Genomic DNA, 18894 nt, shown 5'->3' with positions numbered 1-18894 from the left:
TTCTTGGTCTTGCCTGGGCATGGCTTTTCTATCCACAGCGTTGTACTGCAGTGATTTTGCCCTTTTGTCCGCCGTTCGCCTTGGTACCCTGTCTGGTGTTCCAGAAGGGATACTTTCCTGTGTTGACGGCTTGGTTCGCCCTACTTGTTTCTTCTCTTATATTCCGGCAAGTCACTCTTCTGCGTGGATCGGTTCTGTCCAGAGCTGTCTCCTTCTAGGGGTAGTTGGGGATTTTTTCTGGCCTGGCTTTTGTTTGAGCCTGGCCTACTCTGGGCGTTCAGTTTGGTGGCGCTTGTCAGCGGCCAGCTGCGCCTGCCTGCTCTTCTGATCTTCGGCCGGGGGCCTTGGCACTCCTGCTTCTTGTTCTGCTGGAGCCTTGTGAGACTGTCTTTTCTTTCGCGCCTGCCCTTATTGACGTAGTCGCTGTTCTGTCTACTTCATGCTGTTATAGGTTCGGCGGCCCTCTTCACTGTATGTGTTTTCCGGTAGAGGCCTTTGTCTTCGGTTCTACCTCTTCTCCTTGGAGTCGTCCTTCTTCCACTGTACTTCTCTGTGCTGCCTGTACCTCTGGAGCTTCTGGCGGGGGTGTCTGGTACCTTGACTGGCTTGGTGTGCAGCTCCCCCCCCCCCCCCCCCCCCATCTTTGCCGTGTCCATGTTTCCTCCTGCTTGGTGGGGGCTGGGCTGCCTCTTTTGTCTTCATAACGCATCCCCTGTGGGGTCGGTTTTCCTCCAAGTTGGCGAGGTCTCTTCTGCCTGGGGGGGAACTGGGCTATTCTCCCTCTCCCTGCGACTCACCCCCTATTTGGGCCCTGTGTTTGTTCAGGCTGGGGAGGTCCTCTTGCAGACCCTCCTTCCGCATGGGTATGGCTAGGGTATCTATTCTACGTTAAGGAATCTGCGGCTAGTAGTCTCTATCAGATGTACGAGTTACTTACCTTCGGTAACGATGTATCTGGTAGAGACGATTCTAGCTGCAGATTCATTCAAGACTCAAACTTCCTCCCAGTTCTGCGAGGACCCTTTTTTTGTCTTCTGCACTCGCCTGCCTCCGGGTGGTTGTCTTATGAGAGTGCCTTTTCTTACTCCCTCCCTAGGGGGATGCTCGTCTTGTTGGCTCCATTCCGTCCTCTCTGGTGATTGGTTGATGATTTCATGGGTACTTCTGCGCCCCTGCACCTTAGTCACTAGTGTGGGGTTGCTTGTGTCCTTCTTTCTCTCGTTGCTTGTGCTTAAATGACTCCTTTGCAGTCCTTGGGGTTGAGGTCCCTTGGCCGGGTCTTGACCCTTAGCTCTTTTAGGAGGTGTCTCTCCCTGCTGGTGTTTTCTGTGGATGAATTGTCGTTGCTCTTTCGTTCTGGCCTTAGTGCCCTTCTCTGTTCTGGGCGGTGGTTGCAGACTTCTACGTCTGCTGTGCAATTTTTCTCTGGCCCCGGGGAGGCTGTTTTATTTTCTTGCATGCTTGCTTTGCAGTACCTGTGCTCTGTTCTTTCCCTCCAGGACTTTTGGTGCATTGTACCTGGCACTATTCTGGATGGTGCTGTTCCTCACCATTCGTTTCTTCCCTTTCTGTTTAGCTGATTTTTTTCGCACAATGTTCCCATATTCTCAGTTTTTTTTTTTTGTGATGGCTCCGCTTTGTGGTGTGGAAAAGTTCTCAGAAGAAAACTGACGTAGGCGTGCCGGGGTGGGACTTATGTACCCTCGCGGACGACGTCAGGTTGGAGTCATGTGGTGCCGTCCCCCCGGCACCACATGACTCCGTGTGCGATGATGCTGTGGCAACAAGTTTTCCGGATCCAGTCTCACTCCTGGGGATAATTCTACGTTAAGGAATCTGCGGCTAGAATTGTCTCTACCAGATACATTGTTACCAAAGGTAAGTAACTCGTAAATTCGGGCTATGATTCCAATCTTTCGGCCCTTGTCCTGGGTTTCGGTCAGGATGACCTTGAGGCTGCTGGGCCTCAAGGCCTCCTGCATCCTGCTCACCAATCGTGCCAGATGGCATGTGCAGGCTCAGCAGTGGGACCCGAAGTTCCAGTGGGCGCAGCATCAAGGGGACCTGTCTGAATATGTCGGAGGGCACTGCACTACAGTTGCAGTGGTGGCTCACGAACCAGCATTGGGTCAGCGGCAGATCACTCTCCCTTCCCCAACCGAAGCACACAGTGGTGACTGATGCTTCCCTACTTGGATGGGGCGGCCACATGGGAGAGGAGGAGATCAGAGGCCTCTGGTCTCCGGCGGAGGCCAGGCTCCATATCAACCTTCTGGGGCTCCGGGCGATCCTACTTGCACTGAAGGCATTCCTTCCCTCTGTCAAGGGGAGAATAGTGCAGGTGTTAACAGACAACACCACCGCCATGTGGTACTGCAACAAGCAAGGTGGGGGTGCGGTCGTGGAGGCTCAGCGTCTCTCAACATGGCTGGAACGTCAAGGCATTTCCTTGGTGGTTCAACACTTGGCAGGTTCTTTGAACTCCAGGGCGGACGAACTCAGCCGCAGGTGCATGATGGATCACAAATGGAGTCTTCACTCTGAGGTGGTGCAAGGTCTCTTTCAACAGTGGAGAGAGCCTTGGTTAGATCTATTCGCCACCGAAGAGAACGCGCAATGTCAGCAGTTCTGTGCATTGGAATTTCCAAGGCGGCACTTGCTCAGCGACGCTTTTCGTCACGAGTGGAGTTGTGGTCTATTGTACGCCTTTCCGCCTATACCACTTCTACCCAGAGTGCTGAAGATCAGGCGCGACTGGGCCCAAGTCATTCTTGTGGCCCCGGACTGGGCTTGAAGAGTTTAATATCCCGAGCTTCAGTATGAGCGTAGATCCCCCGATCCGACTGCCTCTTCGGGAGGATCTTCTGTCGCAGCAGCAGGGGACGGTCCTCCAACCGAACCTGTCCAGCCTCCACCTACGTGCGTGGAGATTGAGCGGCGACAGTTGATTCCGTTTGACTTGCCTCCTGGAGTCTGTGATGTAATTCTGGCAGCCAGGCGTCCCTCAACTAAATTGGTTTACGCCTGCAGGTGGAACAAATCTGTGGCATGGTGCACAGCAAAGGCTGTAGACCTCCTTTCTGTCCCTCTTTCAGAGGTCCTTTTGTTCCTTCTTTCTTTGACCCTGCAGGGCTCAGCTCTGGGCACTATCAAGGGCTACCTTTCTGCTATCTCGGCCTTTCTCAGGCTCCCTGATCAGCCCTCTCTTTTGAAGTCACCTGTTGTTAATAGATTTCACAAAGGCCTTACCCACCTTTTCCCCCCTATTCCGTTTGTGATCCCACAGTGGGACTTGAATCTGGTACTTACTTTTTTGATGTGCGCTCCCTTTGAGCTGCTTCACAACTGTCCTGTTGACTTTGAAGACTGCCTTCCTGGTTGCTATCACCTCCGTTAGGCGTGTGTGAGCGAGCTCCAGGCTCTTTCTTGAAAGCCTCCTTTTCTGTCAGTCCATCCGGACAAGCTTGTACTTCACATTAGTCCTTCCTCTTGCCAGAAGTGGTCACTGCTTTTCACATTGGGCAGACTATCACCTTGCCCCTTTCTTTCCGCCTCCGCACCCTTCCCAAGAAAAATAAAGCCTCCACCGTCTTGACCCAAAACATGCGCTCCCTTTCTATCTGAACCGCACACAACAGTTCCGGGTGGATGTCCAGCTCTTTGGCTACGTAGGTGCCAAGAAAGGCTGGGCCGTACACAAGAGGACGATCTCCTGCTGGGTCGTCTTGTGTATCAAAACCTGTTATTCTCTGTCTAAAAAGGAACCTCCGGTGGGGTTGGGCGCCCATACTACCAGGGCAACAGCAGCTACTACTGCATTGGGACGTGGTGTCCCCCTGCAAGACATCTGTCAGGCAGCCACGTGAGCCTCGTTACACACTTTTACCAAGCATTATTGCCTTGACAGTCAAGTCCGGAGAGACGGCTCCTTTGTTCTCCGTGACTTACTGGTGTGATCTTGGTTCGCAGACGTACCACCGGGGTTGGTATTGCTGGGGTATCTATTCTAACTGAAGGAATCTATCTCTAACATGTCTCTTTCATATGCACTAGTTTCTTATTTGTGTAACAATATATCTGAAAGAGACATTAGTTAGTGATAGATTCCTTACCGCCCCACCCATCCTCCCCGTTCTGCAAACTGATTTCTAGGGTTAAGGTCATCCCCTTCAGGGTCCTAGTTTCAGTGCACCAGTGGTCAGTACCTTGCTAGGCTCTGCGTTTCTGGCGCGGAAAGTTGTGTACAGAACTGACGTCAGCGCACGTGGGCGTGTCATAAGTACCTCCAGCTACGTCATCTCGGCGACTAAGACGCCAGCGACGTACACGGAGCCGTACGACAACACCTACCCACCTGCAGGGGTAATGCTGACGAAAAAACTTTCCAGATCCAGTCTAACACCTGGGGACATTCTAAGGTAAGGACTCTATCACTAGCTAATGTCTCTTATAGATATATTGTTACACAAGTAAGTAACTTATGCATCTGAAAGAGACACGTTAGTGATAGATTCCTTACCTTAGAATATCCCCAGGCGTCAGACTGGATCTGGAAACTTTTGTGTAGCAGTACCCTTGCGCGTCGGTAGGCGTCTGCGGCTCCGCGTCAGTCGTCGGCGTCGTAGGCGCCGTGATGTCGTCAGAGTACTTAGACGCCGCCTCCGCGTGCTGACGTTAGTTCTTCTTTTTTCCGCGCCAGCTGGCGCAGATCTGAAAAAAGTTGTACCCAAGTCACTTTTTGACTAACCTTTTGAGATGCTTTTTGATCCATTTTTCGAAGTCTATCGACTCCGACGGTGCCGGTAGGGATGCCTGGGTTCAAGCCCTGCGCCGACTGCAACCGACTGATGTCGGTTACCGACCCCCATCGCCGGTGCCTGCACTGTTTGGGCCTGGACCACGACGACAAGTTCTGCTCCGACTGCCGGGCCCTGACGTCTAAGGCTAGACGGGAGCGGTCCCGTAAGCGACTCGAGCTTCGGCAGGCTGCCCCGCGCCACTCGAGGACCCGGTCCGAAAGGAGGTCGCAGGGCCGGAGCCCCCACAGTTCCAGGAGACGCCATCGGTCTTCAGGCTCGAAGTCCTCAGGTAAGAGGCACAATAAGTCGAAGAGGCAGCATATCTCTTTTCTGACTCCTGCCGACACTCGCGCGACGCGGCCGTGGGTTCGGGCGACACCGCCGACGCGGCTCCGCAGGAGCTGCAGGTGTCGCGGCCTGCCCCACACCCGCCGGTCCCTGGGCAGGACGTGACCCCGGGGGAAATTGCTGACTTCCTCATGGCCATGAGGTCGCTCGCTCCTCCGTCGGGTTCCGCGACGCCTTCGGGCCAAGCGGTTCCGACTGGGTCCCCACGCGGGCCGGGTGCTTCTGCACCGGCACTGTCCGGGGCTTCGGCCGTCGGCGACTTCGGTCCTGACGCCGCAGGGTCCCACTGGGTCCGTTCCGGATCCGGGTCGTCTCCGGTCGACTTAACGACCTCACCGACGCCGGCCCCTAGGGTGTCGCCCCCGGCGCCGTCCCTGGACGACGTCGTCCCTGGTCCTGTCCTCGTTTCGGGTCCAGCTCCGGAGTGGCACCGCTCTCAATGCCGCTGGGAGATTTTTATTTCAATGACCCGGCACCATCCTTTGAGCCTGAGTACCAGGCTGTGGGTGATGAGAACGATTGGGAGGGGTCTGAGGACCCTCTGGCACGTGAGTGTCAGTTTCTGTGGACTGGACAGGAGAGCTTGGGGAGGCCAGTGGGCTGGACACTTCGCCTGACACTGGCTTTGTCTCCTAGCGTGGCTACGGAGGAGGGGGCTGCTTATAGCGTGGTGCTGATGAGGGCGGCCAAGGCCCTGTGCCTTGAGCTCCCAATCTCGGCCGTGAGGACTAACCTCCTCACTGAGGTCCTTAAACCGCAGTCCAGCTCGGCCGAGCCTCTGCTGTCGTTTAATGAGGCCTTGTCAGACGTTCTTTTGGGCACACACAGGACAGCCTGTGGATAGGAACGTGGCCAGACGCCACCGCCCGGCTCCGGGTGACCCTTGCTTTCTGTCTACCCATCCCACCCCTGAGAGCTTGGTTATCCAGGCCTTCAATTCCCAGACCGCATTCCCGTCGGCTCCCCCCGACCGGGAATCTAAGAGGTACCAGAATTACAGAAAAAAAGATATTCTCCTCCCTAAGTTTGGGTTTGTGGGCCGTTAATACTGTGTGCCTCTTAGGCCTCTACACCCACTCTCTGTGGGACACGGTCGCGGACGTGCTGCCACACTGCCCGTTGGAGGTACGGGCTAGACTCGGCCAAGCCCTGGTGGAGGGCCGGGATGCAGCACGGTATTCCATCCGGTGTGGGCTGGACACTACCGACTCTCTGGGCAGAGCGATGTCAATGATGGTGGCGATACGTCGTCACGCCTGGTTGAGGTCCGCCAATTTCTCGGCCGATGTCTAAAACACACTTATGGACATGCTGTTCGATGGCCGTCGCCACTTTGGAGACAAGGAAGACCATGCGCTTGAGCGCTTTAAGGACTCCAGGGCTACGGCCAAGTCCTTGGGCCTCTCGGCCCGCACCAGCAAATGGGTGCCTTAAACTCCTTTCGTGGCCAAGGGAGGGGCGCCCCCACACGTGCCGCCAGCCACGCGCAGCAGACTAACCTCCAGCTCGGTGGCGGGCGTGGAAACCGCCGTGGCGGTGATCGGGGTCCACGGCGAGGCCAGTCCACACCTACCCCTGCAGCATCCGCCTCAAAACCTTCCTAGTCTGTGCTTTCAGGCCCATGTGACGCCAGTGGGGGGCAGGGTTCGCCATCACCACTCTCACTGGCGCCCCGTCACATCGGACAGGTGGGTGCTGCAAATCGTCCGAAGGGGCTACTCCCTCCCCTTCGAGACGACCCCTCAAGCCATGCCACCGCAACACCACCGCGTATCGGGGGATCATTTGCGACTTCTGCAGAAGGAAGTTTCGGCCCTCTTGGCCAAGGGGGCCATCGAGCGCGTTCCTGGGCCGGAAGTAGGGTGTGGTTGCTACTCCCACTACTTTCTGGTACCCAAGAAGGGCAAAGGGGGCCGCCCTATCTTGGACCTACGGAACGTCAACGGCTTCCTCTGGAAGGAGAAGTTCAAAATGCTGACTCTGGCTCAGGTCTTAGCTGCCCTGGACCCAGGAGACTGGATGGTAGCGTTGGACTTGCAGGACGCTTATTTTCACATCCCCATCCTGCCGGCGCTACCTGCGGTTCACGGTAGGCCACGAGCACTTTCAGTTTACCGTGCTCCCCTTCGGCCTTACCAGCGCCCCACGGGTGTTTACGAAAGTGATGGCGGTGGTCGCAGCTCATCTGCGCAGATTAATGGTTTCAGTCTTCCCCTACCTCGACGACTGGTTGTTGAAGGCGGGCTCGCCCCAGACAGTCGTCAGCCACCTCTAGACGACAGCAGACCTCTTGCACCAGTTGGGGTTCTCCATCAATGTGCCGAAGTCACACCTGTGTCCCTCTCAGAAGCTCCTTTTCATCGTAGCGGTTCTTCACTCGACGCAGTTTCGGGTTTACCCACCCGAACAGCGGGTTCGGGATATACAGGCTCTGATTCCACTCTTTCAGCCTTTATCCCGAGTTTCGGTCAGGTTGACGCTGCTGCTTCCGGGGCTGATGTCTTCCTGCATCCTTCTGGTGCATCACGCCCTTTGGCGGATGCGGGCTCTGCAGTGGGACCTGAAGTTTCAGTGGGCCCAGCATCAGGGCAACCTGTCCGACTATGTCCTGATCTCGGAGGGCACTGGGAGACAGCTGCAGTGGTGGCTCATGGACCGCGATTGGGTCAGCGCAGATCCCTCTCCCTTCCCCAACTGGAGCACGTAGTTGTGACGGACGCGTCCCTTCAGGGCTGGGGATGCCACATGGGAGAGGCGGAGATCAGAGGCCTCTGGTCTCCGGCGGAGTCCCGGCTCCATATCAACCTTTTGGAGCTACGGGTGATTCGTCTAGCACTGAAGGCATTCCTCCCCTCTATCCGGGGACGTGTAGTGCAGGTGTTCACGGACAACACCACCGCCATGTGGTACTGCAACAAACAGGGCGGGGAGGGGTCGTGGACCCTCTGCCAAGAGGCTCTGCGCCTCTGGCAATGGCTGGAACATCAGGGCATGACCCTGGTGGTTCAACACCTGGCAGGTTCTCTGAATGCCAGGGCGGAGGAACTCAGCCGCCAGTGCATGATGGATCACGAATGGCGTCTGAACTCGGACGTGGCGCAAGGTCACTTTCTGCAGTGGGGAGAGCCTTGGTTAGATCTATTCGCCACCGAAGAGAACGCGCAATGTCATCAGTTCTGCGCGATGGAATTTCCAAGGCGGCACTCGCTCGGAGACGCTTTTCGTCGCGAGTGGAGTTGTGGTCTGTTGTACGCCTTTCCGCCTATACCACTTTTGCCCAGAGTCCTGAAGAAGATAAAGCGCGACCAGGCGCAAGTCATCCTTGTGGCTTCGGACTGGGCACGAAGGTACTGGTATCCCGAGCTACTCAGTATGTCAGTCGATACCCCGGTTTGTCAGCCTCTTCGGGAGGACCTTCTGTCGCAGCAGCAGGGGACGGTCCTCCACCCGAACTTGTCCAGTCTCCACCTCCATGCTTGGAGATTGTGCGGCGACAGTTGAGGCCATTTGACTTGGCTCCTGAAGTCTATAACCTTATTCTGGTAGCCAGGCGTCCCTCCACAAAGTCGGTATACGTCTGCAGGTGGAACAGATTTGTGGCATGGTGCACAACAAAGGCTGTGGATCCTCTCTCTGCCCCTCTTTCTGAGGTTCTCCACTTCCTTCTTTCTCTTGCCCAGCAGGGCTCTACTCTGGCCACTATCAAGGGCTACCTTTCTGCCCTTTCAGCCTTCCTAACGCTGCCTGACCAGCCATCTTTGTTCAAGTTCCCTATTGTAAATCGATTTCTGAAAGGCAACACACACACACGTTTCCCCCTGTTCCCTTCGTGATGCCTCAGTGGGACTTGAACCTGGTTCTAACTTTTCTGATGTGCGCTCTCTTTGAGCCACTTCACAACTGTCCTCTCCGCCCTCTCCGCCTTCTTACTCTGAAGACTGCTTTCCTGGTTGCCATCACCTCTGCCAGGAGTGTGAGCGAGGTCCAGGTCTTATCCTCTAAACCTCCTTTCCTTTCTGTCCATCCGGACAAGGTTGTGTTGCGGACAAGACCCTCCTTCCTGCCCAAGGTTGTCACGGCCTTCCACATCGGGCAGCCCATCACCTTGCCTGCCTTTTTTCAGCCTCTGCATCCCTCAAAGGAGGAAGAGGGGCTTCACAGTCTGGACCCAAAACGTGCGCTCTCTTACTATCTGGATCGCGCACGCCAGTTCGGGTGGATGACCAACTCTTTGTTGGTTACGTGGGCGCTAAGAAGGGAAAGGCAGTGCACAAGCGGACCATCTCGCGGTGGATCATCTTGTGTATCCAGGTGTGTTACTCCTTGGCTAAGAAGGAACCCCTGTTGGACTAAGGGCTCATTCCACTCGGGCCACGGCGACTACAACTGCCCTGGGCCGAGGAGTGCCCTTGCAGGACATTTGTCAGGCAGCTACGTGGGCCTCGCTGCACACGTTCGCAAGACACTACTGCCTGGACAGCCAAGTCCGGAGGGATGGCTTCTTTGGCCGTTCCGTCCTCCAGGACTTTCTGGTGTGATTATTGGTTCGAAGACCCACCACCGGAGTTGGTATTGCTGGGGAATCTTTTCTAAGGTAAGGAATCTATCACCAACGTGTCTCTTTCAGATGCACAAGTTACTACTTGTGTAACGATATATCTGTAAGAGACATTAGTTAGTGATAGATTCCTTACCGACCCACCCATCCTCCCCGTTCTGCGAACCGATATCTAGGGTTAAGGTCATCTACTTTCTGGGCCCTAGTTTCATTGGCACCAGTGTTGGTTTTTAGCATGGCTCTGCGTTTCTGGCGCAGAAAAGCGTGTCTAAGATCTGACGTCCGCACGCGGAGGCGGCGTCTACGTACTCCGACGACGTCATCATGGCGCAGACGACGGAGGCGGAGCCGCAGACGACGCCTACCGAAACGCAAGGGTACTGCTACGCAAAAATTTCCAGATCCAGTCTGACGCCTGGGGATATTCTAAGGTAAGGAATCTATCACTAACTAATGTCTCTTACAGATATATTGTTACACAATTAGTAACTTGTGCGTTAGTGTCGCCTACGCGGGTACCGCACGTAACTTCCAGAGGAGAATGGCGTCAGTGCTGTGCCACATATCAGCATGCACAGGTACTGCTCAAAAGTTTCTGGATCCAGTCGGACGCCTGGTAAATATTCAAACAATATGGATTCTACGCCTGGTAAATATTCAAACATTATGGATTCTGCAGGTAGATAGTCTCTACCCCAAAGGAAATTACCAAAGGCAAGTAACATGTTCATCTAGAATACCAGTTGAAAATGGATTAAGCAGGAGTGAATTTTGGCTCCCCTGCCTTTCTACTGAATTCTGCTGTATTTCCCATTGGAGCTTGTAAACCCTTGTAGTTGTCCTGGTTCAACATTTATTAATTTTCTCCTTTGTTGTGGTTATGCCATTCGACTATAGCTAGATTCCTTGAATGATTATTGGAGTATTAAAAGTTTACCAATTGATACAAAAAAAACAGACATTGATTTTTAGAAAATCCTATAAAAAAGTCTACTTGATCCATTGACCCCTGTCAAAGAGTGCAAGTATTTTGGGTTTACTTTCACACTCACCATGAGCAGGAAAAATAGCACAAGCAAGTCATTACCAGCATTACCTTGATGTTGATCAGAGGTTAAATAGAATCTAATGCTCTGTGCTGTGCCATTTCCGTAAAACCGCTGATGCAGGCATTCATTTATAATACATTTCTTACTATTCTGTAAGGGTCTCCTGTGATTATCTGGGGCTCATATGTTAATTCCAGTAGACTAAAGTGGGGACTGTTAAAACAAGTATTTGTATTGCTTTAGTGTATTGTAACGAAGGGCCATTTATTTATCAGTTAGTTGTCCTTGCTACAAGGGAATGTGGGACACCGTGCAGGCATTTACTACTTAGACTGAGTTTTGTTCTTCCTAATGGGCCAAAGAATGCAGAGAAATCATAATTTGAACACATGATAATGCGAGCATGAAATCCCAAAAGATAAATCAAGGTTGTTTTTTTGCCTACTGTATGTGCCATCTGTGTGATCAATATTTACAACAAGGGGTGGTGAGGGACAGAGTCTCTGAATTAAGCAGAAATCTCTCACCCAGTCAAGAGATCAGGGCTAGATCCAACACCGTTTAGGGTATACTCAGACATGAGTCCCTTTCTCACTGCTCCATCAGGATTCAAGCAAGCCGGGCCGAAGAAGGCTGAAATGCCAGAAACCGGTCCCCGGTAGCTTGTCTCCTTTCTGGTGAAGAATTGGCTTGGTAGTTTAGTCTGCCCTGTTCCCATGATGCACTGGGCCAGGGACAGACTGATTTGCATATAGCCAGGTTCTGAGCTGGGATGGGGCAGTGAGATAAATAACGGTGATGGATCAAGCCCTGATCTTTGGACTGGGTAAGAGTGGTCTGTTTAACTCAGACACTCTGTTCATCACCACCCCCTTTTTGTAAATCATCTGTATGATCAAGGCTGCTATGGATTTTCTTTTTGTATTTTAAATACTCTTCAAGTAGCCTGTGCACTGTTCCTTAAAAACAATGCTGTTAAAAAGTGAGGTTTTCTTCGATACAGCATATTTTGTGTAAGGAGGTTACTGTATTTTAATGTTTATGTGGACTGAGCAATAAACCTGATTGTTAATAAATAAAACTACCAATAGATTAAGATTTAGTGTTGTGAGAATTATTCCGGTTTCAACAGCAATGTCAAGGCATACTTGGAATAGAAGGTGTGAGAAGTTGGCCTCATATGATGCTCACTAGTTCTAGTGATCACCTTGTATCAGTCCAAACAACCCTTATGGTGATTGGTTGTAAGTCAACCTTATAGACCAGCTATCCTAATGGTAGCATGGACAAAAGCAGTCCTAGGCTAAACTCTTTTGGCATGTGAAGCCAGATGTTTTACCACATATAACCCCTTGAATACCAAGTGAAAGGACACCACACAGGAAAATAAACAAGTATTTATTAACTAACATACACCTCTGAACTCTTTATGAGGTCAGAGGGCTAAGCACATGACAAACTCTTAGGAAAAATATGTTTAAGTTGCACGATTTACAATGGTGCCCTAGGGGCACGACAAACCATATACTAAGTAAGTGGAATGTGAAAGTCAATCAAAGGAATGGAGCTGTCCAGAGGCTGTAGGATCGCTGGGACCACGCTATACTAACTTGAGGTAAGTAATAGGAGACCCACGGAACGCGTGTGCAGAGTGTGAACTCACACGCGAGATGCGTATAAACGTCTATGGACAGTACAGTTTTAAGAATAGGTGAGTACGGACGTCCCTGACTAGATAGAACCAAAACGACTGTGGAACTGGACACTAGGAGAGTCAAGCTACCCTTGAGCACCGAAATGCTCAAGTTACCTCACCCACGGGCTGCGGGTGCATAGGTGCCAAGTCGTGTCTGGTTCCGGCGTTGAAGTCTATGGAGCCTGGAGGAAAAGATGCTGCAGGCGGTCAGGAGGAAGATGTCCGGTGTGATCCAAGGGTGGATCAGTGAAGAGAAGAACCTGAAAGCGGAGGGGGCAATGTTCAAAGTCACTAGCCAGTGACTGGAGTGGAACCAGGAGTGGAACCAGATGTCGTTGTCGCGATCAGGTGAAGGTGGACGCTTGTCTCTGCAGCCACGTGGACCAGGTGGTGTCTTCGACGACCAGGATGGAGGCACGAGCTGTCCCACGCAGGCTCTCGCTGTCGGCGGTGTCGTCTCCGGATTCGGGTTCAACAGGCCTTGGCAAAGGCAACCCACGCGGTGAGTGGAAACGGCGTCTGGAGTGGACCAGGAGGGTCCGGGGTGCTCCTCTTTTGGAAGGGAGCAAGGGCCAGTCTGGAGCAACCAGACCAGCAGCAAAGGTGTCGGAGTTTGTCGTCTTGGAGGTCACTAGCCAGCCGGCAAGTGACCAGACAACGCGTCGAGTAGCAACCAGGCAGAAGGGCCCCACGCAGATCTCGTGGATGCTGGAGGGCTAATCTTCGATGCAGGAGCTGCTCGGGGTCGGGGCTTCACAATCCCCAAAGCACTTGGACGAGGATGCCTCGGAAGTCGTGCTGGAGCGAAGTGCTGCTTCTTTCAAGATGGCCGGTCCCACGTGTCTCGTCGCACCCACGGGTCTCAGCTCTGCTGCAGATTTGGGTTGAGGTCAGAGAGGTCTGGGAATCCGGGTCTCGTCGGGGTCTGAAGTCTGGATCCTTGCAGGAAGACGACAAAAAGAAGCCGCTGTACGCTGATGGTGCCTGTCTTTGCAGGGTGGACACTCCTTGGCCACAAGGGAGATTTCTTCCGTCTTCTGTGGAGCAGAACGTCGATGTCCAGAGTTTCTTCTTGTGAAGTTGATCAGGATAATCTAATTTGGAATGGGACCAGCTCCTACCTTTATCCGGCTAAAGGGGGGCTGCACTACGACTAGGTCCCTCCTCTGGGTGGGACCAGGCAGGGGGGTGGTTACACCCCCTTTCCTTTGTCCGGTCTTGCGCCAGCTCTGGGGCTGGAGTGCCCCAGGAACTGGTTTGGACCGGTGTATGCACAGGGACACCTTGTGTGCCCCAGGCATGTCTCATTCCTTTCAGCCCTGTCCTATCTAATACACAAAATCCTGTCTGGGGTGGTGCTAGCACCTCCTAAGGCAGGAAACCCTTTGCCCGAGCCTCCCTCGCTGGAAGGACTCCCAGCAGCAGGAGGTCAGACTTGTGTCTGTGGTGGCAGCATCCATTTTGTGATGCTGAGGCTCGAGTTAACTTTAACCGGGATTTACACTTACATACATGTCGTGTCCCTCTAGAAGGGTGGAATGCTACCCCCGTCGCCAGAATTGGCAAGGGGGTAGTATTCCAATTCGTATGACACCTTACTCGACATGTTTTGATAATGCTATACCAAAGTTAGCATTTGACCGTGAGGTTCGTAATGCACTTAAGAGTATATGGTATGCGTTATCATGGAACAGCTATTAGGACTTGGTTCCGCAAGCTGCAAACGGGCTCAGCTCATGCCAGAGCACCATCTCACATAATTCCAAGCACTCTGCCTTCAGGATTTTTAAGGCCTGCCATAGGAGTGACTGATAGGAATATATGTGTCCATTTTTGGTTTAGATATAGGGATACTATATCTAAAGCAAAGGGTGATTACACCACCTTGCCCCAGCTGTCGTGCAGCCAGTTGTCTGTTTAGATGGCCAGCCAGGGGTGGCATAATACATGCTTTAGGCCCTGGGTACACCTATGCCCTGGATACCTAAGGTATGCTGTACAAGGACTGATAAGGTGGCCCAGTACCAATTGGTAAATGCACCTAAGGTACATGGTTGTCAATTTAGAAAGAGAACAGCTAGGCTGTGGGTCTGTTTAGCAGGCCCACAGCCCGGGAAAGTCTTAAACCAGTGAAGCAAAAAGCAAAAATCGGGGGTGACCATAGGATTGCAGACCCTACTCTCCTACAGCAGGTATATAGTTCAAAAGGTTTTACCGGAATTATCGTTTTTGTCATGCTTTAATAGTCATAGCAATAGGCATAATTACCTCTAAAACTTCAGTGTGTGTCTTGAAAAAAAAAGATTACATTTCAAAATGCAATCCCCCCAGGCATTTATGGGTATGCTCTATTCATCTAAGTGAAAAGGGCAGTTGAGGTTCTCCATCCTTTGCTTAACCGCTCCTCTCCATTGGTTTACACCGACCTAACCACATTCTTGTTAAGAGTGAACCTTAGAAGGAATTGAGTTGTGGCTTTTTATGACAAATAGGTTTCCAACTTTTACTGGAATTAATAAACCTGTGGTTTTATAGTATTTTTGTTTTTACCAGTTTTCTCCTTTTTCCTGATCTAAGGGTTCAGGAAAGAAAAATCTCTCCAAGTTAAAGATGTCTTCTTAGCTTCTCGCAATACCCACCTCTCCTCATAAGTTTTGCATGCAATGTGTAAATTATTAATTATTTAACTTTATCTTATCTGACTATTTAGCTTTTATTTTTATCTCCAGGAATAATATATTTTCTCTTACAGGACTCGTGAGCTCTTGGAACTTGGTCTTGACAATGAAGATTCTGAGCATGAAAATGATGATGACACAAATCTAAGTAAGTCAGAAGTTAATTGATATTCACAATAAGAATGTAATGTTTAGTATTGTGAAAGCAACTTGCGCATCATGAGAAACATTTAATCGGTGTATTTTCTGCTGTGTTCGGATTCTTCTTCAAATGATCAACAGTACCTCCATCTCATACTTAAAACTGTTCCAGTATAGGTGTGGGAAACTGGGTTTTTGTTGCAGTAGTCCCTTCAATTTTTGCGTGCTATTTGAAGGAACTTTGACTGAAGTGCTCTGAGTTCCTGCTAACCAGTTCCCCATTTCCAGTGATCTTTCCCAAAACAAGACAACTGATCACTTGATTCCCAAGTGACCATGCCTTTAGCATCTCTGTAAGTCCCTAGTAAGTAGTACCCATGGTACCCATGGTACCTACTGCATATCTTGTGCCATTCTAAGGGACTCTGCCCCAAACTCATTCAGTTTGACACTGCAGGCTGCATGACAAGGTGGTCTAAAAAGTGAAAACATGACATGTCACACAATTGTGTACCATGTCCTCTAACACTGCATATAATATTTGTAAGTCACCCATGCCATATAGCCCTATGGCAGGGTGCATTATATTACATGTGAGGACATATCTGCATGAGAAGGTATGCCCCTGTGCTGGTCAGTTCAATTACTGACATTACGAGGGAACAGGGAAACCCTCATAAGATATGTACTGGGCACTGGTCAAAACGAGTTACCCAGCTACATAATGGCTTCACTGATGCATATAGTGTTTGGTATCAAACACCTTGTATTAATAAACCCACACTGATTCCAGTGATGAATGTAATAATGCATGCGACCTGAGAGTACCTAAAAGGTTTCCCTTTAACTCTACTTGCCTTCTAGTGTGCTAGCAGACTGGTCCAGTCCAGCCTGCCACTACAGATGAATTGCTGACCTCCTAGTAGGTGAGAGCTCTGCTTTCATCGGACAAAAATAATGCCTGATCTGGGGAGAGTTATCACCTCCTCGCTGAAGAAAGCTGGTAAATCAGCATACCAAGGCAAGAGGCTTCATAAGCCTCTGCCGCCTTTGGTGTGCGACCGAGGGCTTCCCAAACACATGAAATGCCACCCCTTGCCCTGGGGCATCTGGCTCTAGGACAGGCCGAAAATGTAGCTATGCAGAAAGCGTGTTGCACTGTCAGGCTGAACACACCTGTAGGGTAACCAAGTCTGAAGTGAACACGAATTTAGAAATTCCACCATCTTGTTTGTGTTGAATTAGGAACTCTAGGACAGGGTGATGCCCATTCCCCAAAGGAAGTGGTAATCTAGTGGGTGTAGGAAACCCATGGGCAAGTAGCATATTGGCTACTACCCCTCACTCCCCTAAGCACTCCTAAATTGAGTATTTATGGGACCCCCTGATACCAGGACTTCAGATTTCAACGGACACAAAAATGGACTGATGTAAGAAACTGGCTCTATATATACTGTACCACAGCGAGGTACTCTGTGTGTGTGGGTGGGGGTGGGTGTGTGTGGGGGTGTGTGGGGGTGTGTGTGTGTGTGTGTGTGGGGGGGTGGGGGTGGGGGTGTGTGTGGGGGTGGGGGTGGGGGTGTGTGTGGGGGTGGGGGTGTGTGTGTGGGGGTGGGGGGGGGGTGGGGGGGTGGGTGGGTGGGGGTGTGGGTGGGTGGGGGTGGGTGGGTGGTCCAAGGGTTTGGCATAGGCTAAAGTTAGATAGAGCAGAAGAAAAAGAGTTTTCCCTTATCAACCCAGAAAGCACCGGGAAATATTGTACCAAAAAGAGCATTTCCTTTCTGTGTATTAAAGCTTAAAGCATTAGTGTGATTTTTAAGCAATGACACCTTTCTTGAATCAGATATATCCCCAACTCATAATGTAATGCACATAAATTATATCATAACATAGGATGTATCCAAGCAAATTTAGTTAAAATATTTAATAAAAAGTTTTCATCACAGGACTTAATATAAACATTTACTTACATAAAGAAAAAAAAAATTTGTAAAGAAAAAATTTTTTTTTTGTGCACATATATTCATAAGTCACAATAAATGATACTTAGTACATCAATACACAATAATCGGTTAAAAACAATACGGTTGACGCGTTTCGGTGCTTCACTGATTAGGACACCTTCCTCAGGACTACATTAAAAACATCTTTCTAGAAAAAGTGCATAATAGTTATTAGTATACAATTTATGTGGGGATTCTTAGTTATTATCAATTAAAACTAATACGATGTCAAGAACAGGGCATTGCATTTATCTTACATTTTAAAGTAATATTACTTTGCGGAACCAGTTTAGATCCGGAAGTTGAGGCTAAGTTTATTAGTCCCCTGCAACTCTGCTTGATCGTCAGTGGATCTGCGTGTGGAATAATACATTTTAGACTCTAGATCAAACATACTTTTGACAAGAATCTTAAGCAGCATAACATAAGATATTGTTGCTTACTTCGTATTTAGAATGAGTCCACACTAATCAATGAGTGAACTCCTTGAGACTTTCGTGTATGTGGTTTGTGGTCTTTCCTTTATATTAGACCAATCCCAATTTCTTCGTTTTTAGGGAATTTGTGCGTTAGTTTATCCTCTTTTTAAATTGAGGTAGTCTTTGTAATCTGGATAGACAAAAAAAAGGGTTTTTCGTTTTAGTGAAAGCACTATGTGCAAGTAGCTTATATAGACACATATGGCTACTAAAACCTTTATTGTTAACAATGACAATAGCTCCACTATTTGCTTTCACTAGTCTAAACTTTGGACACAGACGTTCCACCCCATTATCATTCTTCTTTAGGTTATATGATCAAGTGGTGTTTAACATTTCAAGAACTGGTCACGTTAACTCTATTGACCATGTTGAGGAGCCGGATCCTATTAAAGTGAACCCACATCGTTTATTCGATGCTCGAGTCAGAGCAAGAGTTTAAGATACTCCCAATGTATTAGTTAGCTCACTATTTCCCCTTTGCTTTCATCGCGGGAGAACCGTTCCGGTATGGAACGAAAACTTAAATCCATCTAAGGAACCCACTAGCGTTGTTATTAGCGCAAGCTAATCTTACCTGGTTCAATGACACACGCACCGTCAGCCCGGTCTCCCTGGTCTCCGGTTTCCAAATAAACACTCGACCGGGCTGTCTCTATTTATACATGCTATAATTGTTAGTAATTGTATAATTGCAGACACCTTGAGTTAATTAAGTGGTGTTTGCCCGCGATAAGCGCCATGTTTGTAGTTTATTTGTCCTCACGGGTCCGTCATATTCGTCCACAATAGAGGACGGACTAGCGCACGATCACTGCACAAGTTGATACAGCTAACACTCCCGTGAACGTATACGCCATCATAGTATTTTCGTGCTCAATACGTATCGCAATTTTTCATAGACTTGATACAGGCTGACTTAGGTTTATTCTTTACGTTGTAGTATTTTTCAGCAATGTATCGGTACTAGTAGTTCCTTGGCCATGTTCGGGAGATCTACTTTTACAATTTAAGGAACCGCTCGATCTCATTGGATTTTGATTTTAAAACCAATATGAGGTGTTGGTTAGTGATTTGTTAGATAAAGTGAACCATACGTGATTAAAGGGGTATATATGAATGGCACCATACTTTTGCCAAAGA

The 18894-nt window shown here is 50.2% G+C and overlaps 1 protein-coding gene across 18 annotated transcripts in view; it reads left to right on the top strand.

The window, feature by feature from the left end:
• Window positions 1-18894, top strand: part of UBR5 (ubiquitin protein ligase E3 component n-recognin 5) — a 2064863-nt gene that overhangs the window by 1508598 nt on the left and 537371 nt on the right. For all 18 annotated transcript variants that reach the window (XM_086966085.1, XM_086966077.1, XM_086966080.1 and 15 more), the window contains one exon: window positions 15203-15276. In XM_086966085.1, coding sequence (XP_086822211.1) covers window positions 15203-15276 — 74 coding nt within the window. The remainder of the gene's footprint in view (window positions 1-15202; window positions 15277-18894) is intronic.

The sequence above is a fragment of the Lissotriton vulgaris genome, chromosome 4_1, assembly GCF_964263255.1.
Source record: "Lissotriton vulgaris chromosome 4_1, aLisVul1.2, whole genome shotgun sequence".
Classification (NCBI taxonomy): domain Eukaryota; kingdom Metazoa; phylum Chordata; class Amphibia; order Caudata; family Salamandridae; genus Lissotriton; species Lissotriton vulgaris.
This window is presented reverse-complemented; position numbering and strand designations above follow the sequence as displayed.